This window comes from Dryobates pubescens, chromosome 18 (genome assembly GCF_014839835.1).
Source record: "Dryobates pubescens isolate bDryPub1 chromosome 18, bDryPub1.pri, whole genome shotgun sequence".
Lineage (NCBI taxonomy): Eukaryota > Metazoa > Chordata > Aves > Piciformes > Picidae > Dryobates > Dryobates pubescens.
Window position 1 is genome coordinate 19,873,743 of NC_071629.1, and position 12,175 is coordinate 19,885,917.

Genomic DNA, 12,175 nt, shown 5'->3' on the forward strand with positions numbered 1-12,175 from the left:
GCCGGAGTAGGGGCGGGGGCTAGCCCCGGGTCTTCGAGGCAAGCCCCGCCCGGCCGTCGCCACCGCCCTGCCCGGCCCAGTCCCCGTCCCGAGCCGAGCGGCGGCCGCAAGGGGCTGGCGCCGGGCGGGTTGCGCGGCGCGGCGCGGCGCTGCCCTCCCCCGCGGCGGCGCTGGCGGGCGCTGTGGAGCCTGCGCACTGCGCTCCCGCGTCCCCTTTCTGCCCGGCCGGCAGTCGCGCGTCCCGGCGCTGAAGATGGCGGAGGGCGGCGGCGGCGCGGCCCCCCCGTCCTGCTCTTCCTCCTCTTCCTCCTTGAAGGGGCTGCGGGAGCAGATGGGTGAGAGCGGGCAGCGCGGCCCCAGGCCGGGAGGGGAACGAAAGGAAAGGAAAGGGGCGGGAGGGGGCGTCGGTCCCGGCGGGGCGGTCTGGGGGACCCCCCGGCGCACCAGCGGCCCAAGGGCACGGCCCGCGGAGGTAGGGCCGGGTGCCCCCCGCTCGCCTTCCGCTCCGCAGTACGCCCGGCCTCCTCTGCGGGGGAAGGGGGCTCCGGTAGCGGGACCTGGGGCCGCCGCAGGCCGCCGGGCTTTGTGTCCGGCTGGCGGCGGGCTGAGGGAGAGGTGCGGCTCCCGCCGGCGGGGCTCTCCGGACCCTCTCCTCTCCCCGCTCCCCGGCCCGGCCGGGACTGCCAGGCTGCAGAGCGTCCTCTCCCCGTCTTGAGGCGTTAACTGCTGACTTGGGACCTCTCGCAGACCGTAGGCAGCGGCGGAAGCGGCGGCGGGACCGCTTCGTTACACCAGCCGCCCATTTTTCCACCGCTTCTGACGCTCTGAACTTCTCGGCTTCTCGAAGCGGCTCTTTGGTTCAGGCTGGCAGCTCCTGCAGATGGTTTGTCCCAGCGATGACTGCTCCCAGCCCCGAGTGCAGGAAGGGACAGTCTGTGGCATGGATGCCTAATCACAGATTGGATAATGCCTTGGGTGTTTTTTTTGGGGGGGGGGTGTTCATTTTTCACTTCTTTACACTGATGTCTGAAGAGGGCTAAAGAAACCCTGCTGTGTTTCTTTCCCTTGGGTGTGTTTATGTATCTCCTCATCCTCAAGGTCCTTAATAGTGTCATACTCTGAGACGAGTATTGTGTGTGCCTGATGCATGTTCCAAGCGTAATTTCGTGGCACATCTCCACAGATTAGCTTTGTGGGTGAGCCAGTAGAGAATATAAACAAGGAAAGAGAATTGTGGTTTGATCTAAATTAACTTGGACCATCTACAAATACTGCTGTGACAGCCTCTGGCTTGGTTGTTTTTGATATACCTGTGTACTTACATGAAGAAGAGTGCTGGCAAAAGTGCCTCGATGCACAAGCCTCCTCTGGCAGTCTGTCTTCAGTGAGTTGTGTGTCAGAAATACCTTTCTATCACTTTTTTATTTCCCTTTCAAGCTTAAGGCCATCTAGTGCTCCAGAAGGATAACCATCTGCCTAAAGATAGCACTCCTCACCTGCGCAGACCGTGTCTGCCTGATCCTTATCCTCCCTGCTGCAACTGCTGGATTTTGTATATTGGGGGCATTTGTAGTGTGGCTTCTAAGCTTTGTTTTCTAAAGGCAGGCACCTACATTTGCTGACAGCCTTCATGACCTGGGCTTAATCCCAAAACCAGAGGTGAAATGTTGCTTAAACCAGGCAGCTCCATCTCCCTTTAGATACACACTTGGTCTGATATGTACATCATGTTAAAACAAAAACCATAATCCCTCACTAGATCCTGGAAGGGCTAGACCTTAATTTATTGATTTATTTTCTTCTTTGCCCTGAGGGAGCAGAAGTCACTGAACCAGAATCTAAGCTTCAGTTTACATAGAAGGCATTTCTGGCAGTTAGGTGCTGGAAGGTGAACTCACTGCTGGTGTGAATTGAAGCAGAGCTCTCTGTGAGCGTGCAGGCTGCTTGCTGCTCTGCTCTTCTTGTCAGCAGCGCTCCCTCAGCTCTCTGGGGAGAGCAAGTGATGTTTAGAAATTGTCCTTGCAGTCCAGTGGCTGACAGTGGAATTTGCAAGATAATTGCTGCTGTGTTTGCTGCTGTTTGGAGGGGCTGTGAGCAGCAGCTCAAGTCTGATACTGCAGCTGTTTGGATAAGGTGTAGGGGCAAAAAAGGGAAAAGCAGGAGAAACCTTGTTGAGTCTCCTGCTACTGTTCTGCAAGGTCGGAAAGGGACATCATTTCCTGCCTTTATAAGCTCAGCTGGCTGTGTGGGGAGCTGCTTAGTTCCAGAGGGCTTGCTTAGCTAAAATACTTGCACCCAGTTTCTGCTAGTGAGCAGACAGTTATGTAGCTGGCTGTCTCCAGCTGGAAAACCAGAGCTCTGTACAAAACAAATGTAGTGCCATGCACCTTGACTCATTTGCCAGTAAACTTCTGCTTGGGAATCACACAATTAAAGGCAATAAATGAGCAACATCTTGCTGGGAAACCGTGGCTCTTTCTGGCTAAGAGCTGTATCTGTAGTTTGTGCAGAGGGTCCCTTTGTGGGTCATTGTGACAAGATTGCTGGGTTCTTGTTCCCTGCCTCCCCTCTCTGTCACCAGCCTCTTGGTACTGGTTTGGTCTGTGGCTGATTGGTGCTTTTAGGCATTGAAAGTGCAGAATCCCATGGTGCCACTTGTTACTAACTTCTGTACCAATGTGGTAAGTTTAAAGAGGTGGTTTTTTGCCAGCTCAAGTCAGTATTAAGGTAAGGAAAAGGTGTTTTTCTCTGAGTATCAGCTGTAATGAAGATTCTGCAGGCCAAATCACGCTTGCTGTGACAGTTCTGCTGTTCCTTTGCAGTAACTTTCTTCCCTGACTGACTTGTCCAATCTTACTTCCTTCAGGGGGGATGACAGAAAGCAGAATTCATGACTACAAGTGGAAGCCAGTTAACATTTCTATCAGTGATGCATGAAGATCACTTAAAATGAGAAATGAGTTGTTATCTTACACTGTGAAACAGCAGGGCATAAGTGTCAGTTGCTTGCTTCATTCTGTGATCCATGCTTGCTGCTGTCATCCTTCAGGGATGAAGAGGAATTTTTGCCCCTATTCTAATACTATAAGCTGAGCTTATTAAGATTTGAGAAGAGGGCAATAGACAGTTACTTGGGGTTTACCCAGTAAAGTGAGGTTGTTCTTGAGTGGTATGGGTAATCAGGATAAAAATACATGGAGCCCACATTTATTTATTCATTGCTTTCACTGAAATACTGAAATCTTCTCTCCTGCCTTTTGTAGTATCAATGGTAGAGAACATGGATTTGCTTTTGCCAGAGCTTGACAGTGCTGTTGCTAGGATTTCCATTAGAGCATTGAATCACTGTTGTGGAGGTTGTCCAAACAGTATATTAAAATGCTGTATGGATTATTTCCTTCCTTTCCAAGACCTAAGTGGTCTTTTGGGAAACCTTTCTCAGGACATGGGACAAAAGTCACAGAATCACCACGGTTGGAAGAGACCTCAAAGATCATCAAGTCCAACCTGTCACCACAGGCCTCATGGCTAAACCATGGCAACAAGTGCCACGTCCAATCCCCTCTTGAACACCTCCAGGGATGGGGACTCCACCACCTCCCTGGGCAGCACATTCCAGTGGCCAATTACTCTTTCTGTGAAGAGCTTTCTCCTCACCTCCAGCCTAAACTTCCCCTGGCACAGCTTGAGACTGTGTCCTCTTGTTCTGGTGCTGGGTGCCTGGGAGAAGAGACCAACCCCCTCCTGGCTACAGCCTCCCTTCAGGGAGTTGGAGAGAGCAAGAAGGTCTCCCCTGAGCCTCCTCTTCTTCAGGCTAAGCAACCCCAGCTCCCTCAGCCTCTCCTCACAGGACTGTGCTCAAGGCCTCTCCCCAACCTCGTTGCCCTTCTCTGGATGCATTCAAGTGTCTCAATGTCCTTCTTAAACTGAGGGGCCCAGAGCTGGACAGTGAAGTGCATTTTCCAACAAATGTGGCTGCTAGCATAGTTCCTGTGAGCTGTATGCTCAAGCCAGTTTGGTTAGAAGTTGTCTAATAAAATAACAGCTTCATTCCATCCAATGATTTTATTTTTCCCCCCCTGTGTGACACTGTTGGAGCCTGGAGCACAGTCCTTGGCAGGTTCTTTACCAAATGTGTGTATAAAGGACTCAAGGTGAGGAAAGTTCTTCCCAGAGAGAGTTGTTAGCCATTGGAATGGGCTGCCCAGGGAGGTGGTGGGGTCACTGTCCCTAGAGGTGTTCAAGAGAGGATTGGACGTGGCACTTGGTGCCATGGTTTAGTAGCCATGAGGTCTTGGGTGACAGGTTGGACTTGATGATCTTTGAGGTCTTTTCCAACCTTACTGATTCTGTGATTCTATGGTTCTGGAAAGAAGGCTGGATGGCAACCAGTAGTGAAAGTGCTTTGCTGAAGTAGTCAGACATGTGCAGATTTGGCTGCTCTCTAGGCAATGGTTAGGGAAAACAGAACTTTAGAACACAAGTTCATACCAGCACCTGTGGAAGTACCAGAGAGCTCCTTGGTGGTCATGATGGCAGAGTCCCACAACAGGAGCTAATGAGTGCAGTCTAGAGATGGATACCTAGGCTCCAGAATCATAGAATCAATAAGGTTGGAAAAGACTTCAAAGATCATCCAGTCCAGGCTTTCACCTGTCACACAAGGATGACTTATCCTTTGCATCAGAGCTGCTTGCTGGAAGAGAGAAGGAAATATCTTTTGAATTTGGATCCTTTAAAGCCTTGAGTTTTAGAGAGTGGTGGTGAGTAGACATGTCTGGGAAGCTGCAAGAGAAGGAAACTTTTCTCTTGCCAGGTTTCTGTGAGGAAAAGCATCTTCAGCATTCATTTGTTGTCTTCCTGGAATGACTTGGACATACTTGTGTGAAGCAAAGGTGGCCCAGTGACTGGGGCATTCAAGTGACATTCAGTAGATCTGGCCTCAGTTTCTTGTTCTGGCAAATTCTGGCTTAAAGGAGTGGACCTTTAAGCTTTTTTGGTGCCTCTTCAAGCAGATGGAAGTAGAATAGAATAGACCAGGTTGAAAGAGACCTTTGAGATCATCACATCCAATCTGTTATCCAACACCACCTAATCAACTAAACCATGGCACCAAGCACCCCATCAAGTCTCCTCCTAAACACCTCCAATGATGGTGACTCCACCACCTCCCCAGGCAGCCCATTCCAATGGGCAATCACTCTCTCTGTGTACAATTTCTTGCTCACCTCCAGCCTAAGCTTCCCCTGGTGCAGCTTGAGACTGTGTCCTCTTGTTCTGGGGCTGGCTGCCTGGGAGAAGAGACCAACCTCTGCCTGTCCACAGCCTCCCTTCAGGGAGTTGTAGACATCAAGAAGGTCTCCCCTGAGGCTTCTCCAGGCTAAGCAACCCCAGCTCCCTCAGTCTCTCCTCACAGAGCTGTGTTCCAAGCCCCTCACCAACTTTGTTGCCCTTCTCTGGACACCTTCCAGCAGGTCAACCTCCTTCCTAAACTGAGGAGCCCAGAACTGGACACAGGACTCAAGGTGCGGCCTAACCAGTGCAGTGTACAGGGGCAGAATGACCTCCCTGCTCCTGCTGGCCACACCGTTCTGATGCAGGCCAGGATGCCATTGGCCCTCTTGGCTGCCTGGGCACACTGCAGGCTCATGTTCAGCCTACCATCGACCAGCACCCCCAGGTCCCTCTCTGCCTGGCTGCTCTCCAGTCACTCTGACCCCAGCCTGTAGCACTGCATGGGGTTGCTGTGGCCAATGTGCAGAACCCAGCACTTGGGTGTGTTCAATCTCATACTGTAGTATGACAAGTAGTAGTTGCACTGCTTTACAGAGTGCCAAGGCAAGGAACTGCACAGAATTTGAATCTCACACAGATCCCAGCAGTGAGGGAGAAGATTCCCAAGTCAGGCTGAGACCTTAATGTAACTGTAATGGCTGTGAACTCTAACTTCATTTTCTTCTTGTTTGTGGAAATGCAGTAGTGCAGAGTAGGAATAATCACACAGTATCACAGAATCACCAAGGTTGGAAGAGACCTCAAAGATCAAGTCCAACCTGTCACCACAGACCTCAGGACTAAACCATGGCACCAAGTGCCACGTCCAATCCCCTCTTGAGCACCTCCAGGGATGGCGATTCAACCACCTCCCTGGGCACCACATTCCAATGGCTAACAACTCTCTCTGGGAAGAACTTTGCTAGGTAGTAGGTGCTTAGCATTTGGAAGATTACTTCCAATTGGAAGTGGTTTATTAGAAAGATTTTATTTTAACTTGAAATTCTTGAGATTTCTCCATATGCTTTCAAAAAGGATCCCCCCCCTTGCTGAAAACCAGGACACCCCAGCTATCAAAACCATGTGCATGCACAGCATAGCTGAAGAAAAAAATCCTTGTAGGGAATGGAACATTTTGTGTACTTTCATTTTTATTTCATGCTGCAGTCGCAGGAGATGAAGCATGGAACCCAAATTGAAATGGAAGCATTAAATAATGGCTTGCAAGGATCATAACTCTAATGGTGAGAGCCCAGAGATGCTGTGGCTTGTGCTGTCCCCTAACTAGCCTGAAATTATGACTAGGGTTAAGGACTGCTGCTTCTTTTTATCCTTGTGTTTTCCAACACAAGCAAGCAGGCAGGAACAGTTAAAGTACTTCTATGCTATTAATAGTTCTCAGCTCTTAAAAGTGATCAGAGAGTTAAGAAGGAAAGCACCGGGTTTTACAGTGAGGGAAATGGAAGATAAATGGATTTGTCATAAGCATGGAGGTGTCAAATGCTGCTGACTGCTTTTTGAACTTGATGAAATAATTGGAGATGCTTGCAGTCCTGTTGTGAAGGGCTTCCTGGGCAAATGAAATCCTGCACAAGCAGTTCTGATGCCTTGTGTGAATATGACTCACCAGATTCCTTGTGATACCGGAGGGCTCCTGGTTCCTGCTCTGTCACAGGTAAATTAGCACCATTTAGCTTCCAGTCATGCTGCTTACAAGCAGGTGATTCCCAGTATGCTTTCCTGGCCAATATTAAAACTGCTCTTCGTGCTGGTGATGAACTTTTTGGGGGTGTGGGATTAGTGGAGGAAAAACCAAATGTCCCTCAAAGTGTTTTTTGTTTGACAGGGAAGCCTCAGCTGCCCTGCATAGTGCCTCAGCCATCCACCCTAGAGCCCTGTGCTGTTCATAAATGGACACAAGTGTTTGCTGGCCTGGTTGCTTGACATTTGTTTTCTTCTAACATGATTTTTATTTTCTCATCTGTTCAGACCTTTCTAGATACAGGATCCACAGCTGAAGCTGCTTTTGAAGCAGGCAGTTATCATCAACCCTTTTCAGAACACCTCTGTCTTTCCTCATAGGTTTTATTTGCCATCATGATTCACAGGGAACATTTAAAATCCTGGTTTATGAGTACTTAACTGGCTCTTAACTTACAGGCACCCTCTGCTATTTAAATGCACTGACCTGAATCTTGGAAGGGAGCAAAGATGCTGTGAATAGCCTTCTGTGGACAAGTGTTTTAGTGCTTCCAAGTGTTCAAATTCCTCTCCCAAGGCAGAGAGAGGTTGGCTACAAGAATATAGAAATCCTGTAGTGAGCTTTATATTTAAAGAGCAGAGCACATTTACTCATTTGAGAGTTTATCATCTGCTTAGATTGGCCAAGAGTCTTGATGAAAAGAGCACATTTTTGCAGCACTGTTGATCAGTGGCAGATCTGTAAGTTGTGCTCTTGACGTTCAAAACCAAGAATGGTTGTTTCCAGCCCAGCTCAGCAGGGTCACCTTAGTCACTTTCAGGTTTCTCTGAAAGGCTTTCTGCCACTAGGTAATGAATTAAGATAAAATACAGCCTCTTTGCTGGTCTCTCTTGCCCCTTTTGTTTTTCTTCCACCCATTTGTTGCCTTTCCTTTGCCCATTCTTTGAGACAGGGACTGATTTGTGCTGGTTTTGCTGCAGTATTTCATGACTTGGAGTGGAATGCCTCAGAGCTCTCATTTCTTTTTTTAATGAGTTTGGTTAAGCATAGAGTTTTCTGGAAGCTGGCAGTTTAATTCCTTTTGCATTTTGCACCACTGTGTTCTGCTTTAGCTGTTGGCTGCATGAGAGACGTGCTGCAGGCCTGTCAGTGTCTTACAGCACTATTCTGGTGCCCAGTGGTATTAAGTGATTTGATTTGAGCCTGGAGGCTGGGCTCTTGGGTATAAATGCCAGCACAGCCCTCTTCCTCTGAAGCAGGGGTTTGAATGAGTTCTAAAATTGCCATAAGTAATTCATCAAGTGTAAAGGGCAAAAGCAGCAGTAGTGTGCACTGCTGTGGTGTAAAGGAGCTATTATCCTTCCATCTAAAGAAAGCTCCAAATGGTGTTTTCACAGGGTTTGTCTGTTAGTTGTGACTTGCAGTTCTAGGCTGTGTTGGTTGCTGGCATTGTTTGGGCTGAGTGTGTTAAACAATAGCCAGCCTGCAAACAAGAGGACAAAAGCATTTACAGGAACATGGCTTCCAGCAGGCCAAAGACACCAGGCTGCTCAGGAAAAGGGGGAAGTGTTGGATGGAAGTTAGCTGATTTCCAGTGTTGAGGATAGTGCAACATTAAAAGAAAAAGAAAGTACAATGGGAAAAACAGATGTGAAAGAGGAGGAGAGAGCAGGAGTTTGTCTTAAAGTTACAATTTGCAGTGGCTGTGCAAGGGGTTGGACAAGTGTCAATTTAAGGCAGGCTCCAGAGTTAGGAGAAAAGCAGAAGTAGCTCATTTATGTCTGTCTAGCTTCAGTGGAAACTAAACTGCTCAGAGTAGCTTAAAAGTGGAAGTACTGTGACATCTCTTAAGCCAGTCCAGTCTAAGGAGCAAAATAGGTTAAAGCTTGCTTTTGTCCAGTGCACTCCAGGAGACTGAGGCATCAAAAAGTATTATTAAAGACAATGTTCTGTACAGCAGAGTGAGTACTGATAACCTTTTCAGGCCTTCTGCAGCTGGTAAACCTGTCTGCAAGTCTGTCAGGTTTGGAGTGTTTGATCTGTACACATCTATATACAAGCATTTAAGTCACACATCTGCTAAATTTCACTGTCTAAGGGCATATTTGTTACATGATCTGCTTTCATTTTAGTCCAGTGTATTAGGATACTTTGGAATTTCCATCATGCAGAAGCAGGTAAAATACTGATTCCTGTTACACCTGGGAAGGGTCACAAGGGACACTTAGTCACAGTTTCTTGCATCAGCATTGCAGTCAGTGTCTAATGTAGCTTTAAAATACATCACTCAAAGTGGATGAAAGCAGTTTCTGTTTGTTTGTTGTGCAGTTGGCAAGAAAGAGTTTGTAGTTGCCAGCCCCCAGAAACTTCAGAAATCCTCTCTTTACATCTAAAATGCAGCTTTGATGTATCCTGGTGGAGAATTCCACAGAGTACAAATACCTTCGTGCCTTGCTCTTTCACTGAGGAAAATAATGAGCACTCCAGCCTTTCCAAAGCCCTGGCTTGGCTTCCCTGTGGCTGTGTCTTACTGACTGTGCTTCTAGACAGCAAAGGCAAGACAGCAGTGCAGGGCTGTTTGCTGAAGAACAGAGTTGGGATTGTAAGGCTTTTACATCCTTTATGCTGGAAGCATCAGCTCTGAAGAGAGGTCATTGTGCAGATAAGCTTAGCAAGCACAATGCAGTGAACAGATTAATACCTAATGCCAGGTAGAACAGGGAACTGATCTGAGTTGCATTAAAGCTTGCAGAGAGCTGGGAAGGTGTGAGTTGGAGAACAGAGAAATGATCTGAGATGCATTAAAGCTTGAGCAGAGCTGGGAAAGTGTGAGTTGGAGAACAGAGAAATGATCTGAGATGCATTAAAGCTTGCAGAGAGCTGGGAAGGTGTGAGTTGGAGAACAGAGAAATGATCTGAGATGCATTAAAGCTTGCAGAGAGTTGGGAAAGTGTGAGTGGGAGAAGTGTCCCCTTTGAAGAGCCCCTTTGTAGAAGTCATGTTACCATATCAAGAGACATGGTGAAGGATTTTGTTCTTTAAAGGAGAAGATGCCAAGGGGCTCATGCAGAATGCAAAGCTTTTTCACAGCTCTTTGGGAAGGTGAGGAAGAGCTGTGGGGAGGAAGAGTATGGCAAAGGGGAAAGTGCAGGCAGCAGAAAGCAAGCACATCAGTGAGAGAATGTGCTGTGGTTCAGTTTCATTCTTTCAGGTGGTGAATAACAACATACCTTGCTAATACAGGATCCCAAATTGTGAAGCCAAATGTCTTTTCCCAGAGAAGGGTGGCTTAAGCCTGTCAGCCCTGTGCTTCTTACCAACTGTGTGATTGCTTCTGCAAGAGTTGGGTGCTCCTTAAGCATTCTGCTGGCAGTTGCTTTTCCCATTAAGTAGAGAGAAGCAAAGCTGCTGGCTGGAGCAGTGTGAGCAAGGTTAGAATAAGGGAATGGAAGTGACAGGAGGGATCAGTAAGACTTGGTAGGAGACAGGTTTGCAGCAGGTGTCACTTGCATGTGGATCAAGGGTGGTAGGTGCCTGATGTGGCTGTCAGATGATGGGGAAGCATCTCTGAGTGCAGAAAGTTGGGTTTTTTTGGAGCTGGCTGCCAGTTCTTTTAAAGACAAATTTTCATTCCTTGGTCTGTGCTTGTATTCAAGCTTGATTTAGACAGGTCCTTCCCCTCAGGAAAAAAATGTGCAGAGATGAGCTCACAAATCAACTAGCAACCTTCCTGGTGCCTCTCTGATCATGCCTGAGGCTGGATGAATGCAGTACCATGTCTTGGAGGTTGTTTCAACCCTGTCTTTGTAGGTTTCCTGGTAAGAAATGGGTGGGATTTTGTTAATTATGTAAATTCATACTTCCTTTTTAATGTTTCCAGCTCTTAGTCAGAGCATGGATGTGTAAGAAGTAAAAGCCAGGCATTACTGCAAGTATGGCTCACATCCTTGTGGAGCTGCTAATTCGTATCCTACAAAGGAATGCTTTTGTCAGGAGCTTTCCAGTGGGGTTTGAGACTTGTGATGAGCTGAAGAAATCCTCCTGAACTGCCTTGAGCATTGGGAAGAAAGTCAGGTTGTTGTCCAGAATTAGCTGCAGAAATGGGCTTAGGGAGAGGAAAGCACATAAAGGTGATGAAATAGGTATCCTATGCAGGGAACAAACACAGAACAGAAGTGTGCAAATACAGTCTGGGACAAAGATAAGCAACAGGAAGCTCTTCTGGCCTGCTGAAGCTGAGAGGCGGCGGGCGCAGCGTTCTGGAGATCTGCGTGCTTCCCATCTGCTGACTGCCCAGACAAACCATCTGCCTTCCAGCTGGTCTGTCAGAAGGTGCCTACTGGGTGGCTCGTGTGTTTGGTTGTGGAGCCTGTCAGGCCTTGCAGCCCAGTGATGGGATGTGAGGATCAACAGGGAAAGACAGTAAGAAGAGGGAAAGCAGGGGAAAGAGGAATGCATGCAGAGAGGGCTCATCAGAAACTGTTACCCACCTGTTTGTGTGAGGGTGCAGCCTTCTGCTGTCCTTTAAACAATGCTATAAAGCCAATACCTGACTTTTAAAGCATCTAACATAGGATCTTGCATCCATTTGTCTTAACCTGTGCTAATTAACGAGGGGAAATCAGCTTAAAAAGCAGCGTGCAGAGATCTCAAACTTGGATGGCGACTTCCCTTGAAAGCATGTACAGAAAATGATTTAAAGGATAAGGAGCTGAACAGTGTTACTGGAAAGGTTTACAATCTGCTAGACAAAGAGTAGCTGCCTGTAGTGGAGCTAGATAAAACTGACATCTTGCAGATTTGACACAGGTTGTTGTAAAATCAGAGCTGCTTTGCTGGGGAGTTCACTTTTGGGTTATGGCAGCTTGCTGGCTTCCTTGCTAAACTTGGGTGAAAATACTTTGTGTTCATAACCATGGTTAACTTGCAGGGGACCTGCCAGCTTTGGTTTCAAAGGCTCAGGCTTGGATTGTTTTTTATTTGTTTGCTGAGTTAATAAATCATAAGAACCAGAAGGATAAGGATTGCCTCATTGCTCTCTCCAGCTGTCTGTAAAGGAGGTCGGAGTGAGGTGGGGGGGTTGGTCTCTTCTCCCTAGTATGAAGTGAGAGGCAAGAGGAGATGGCCTCAAGTTGCACCAAGGGAGGTTTAGGTTGGATACTAGGAAAAATGTCTTTCCTGCAAGAGTGGTCAGGGATT

The 12,175-nt window shown here is 47.8% G+C and overlaps 1 protein-coding gene across 1 annotated transcript in view; it reads left to right on the forward strand.

The window, feature by feature from the left end:
- Positions 1-220: 220 nt before the first annotated feature.
- Positions 221-12,175, forward strand: part of MAP7D3 (MAP7 domain containing 3) — a 63,749-nt gene continuing 51,794 nt past the window's right edge. The window contains exon 1 of the mRNA XM_054169366.1: positions 221-335. Coding sequence (XP_054025341.1) covers positions 254-335 — 82 coding nt within the window. The 5' untranslated portion in view covers positions 221-253. The remainder of the gene's footprint in view (positions 336-12,175) is intronic.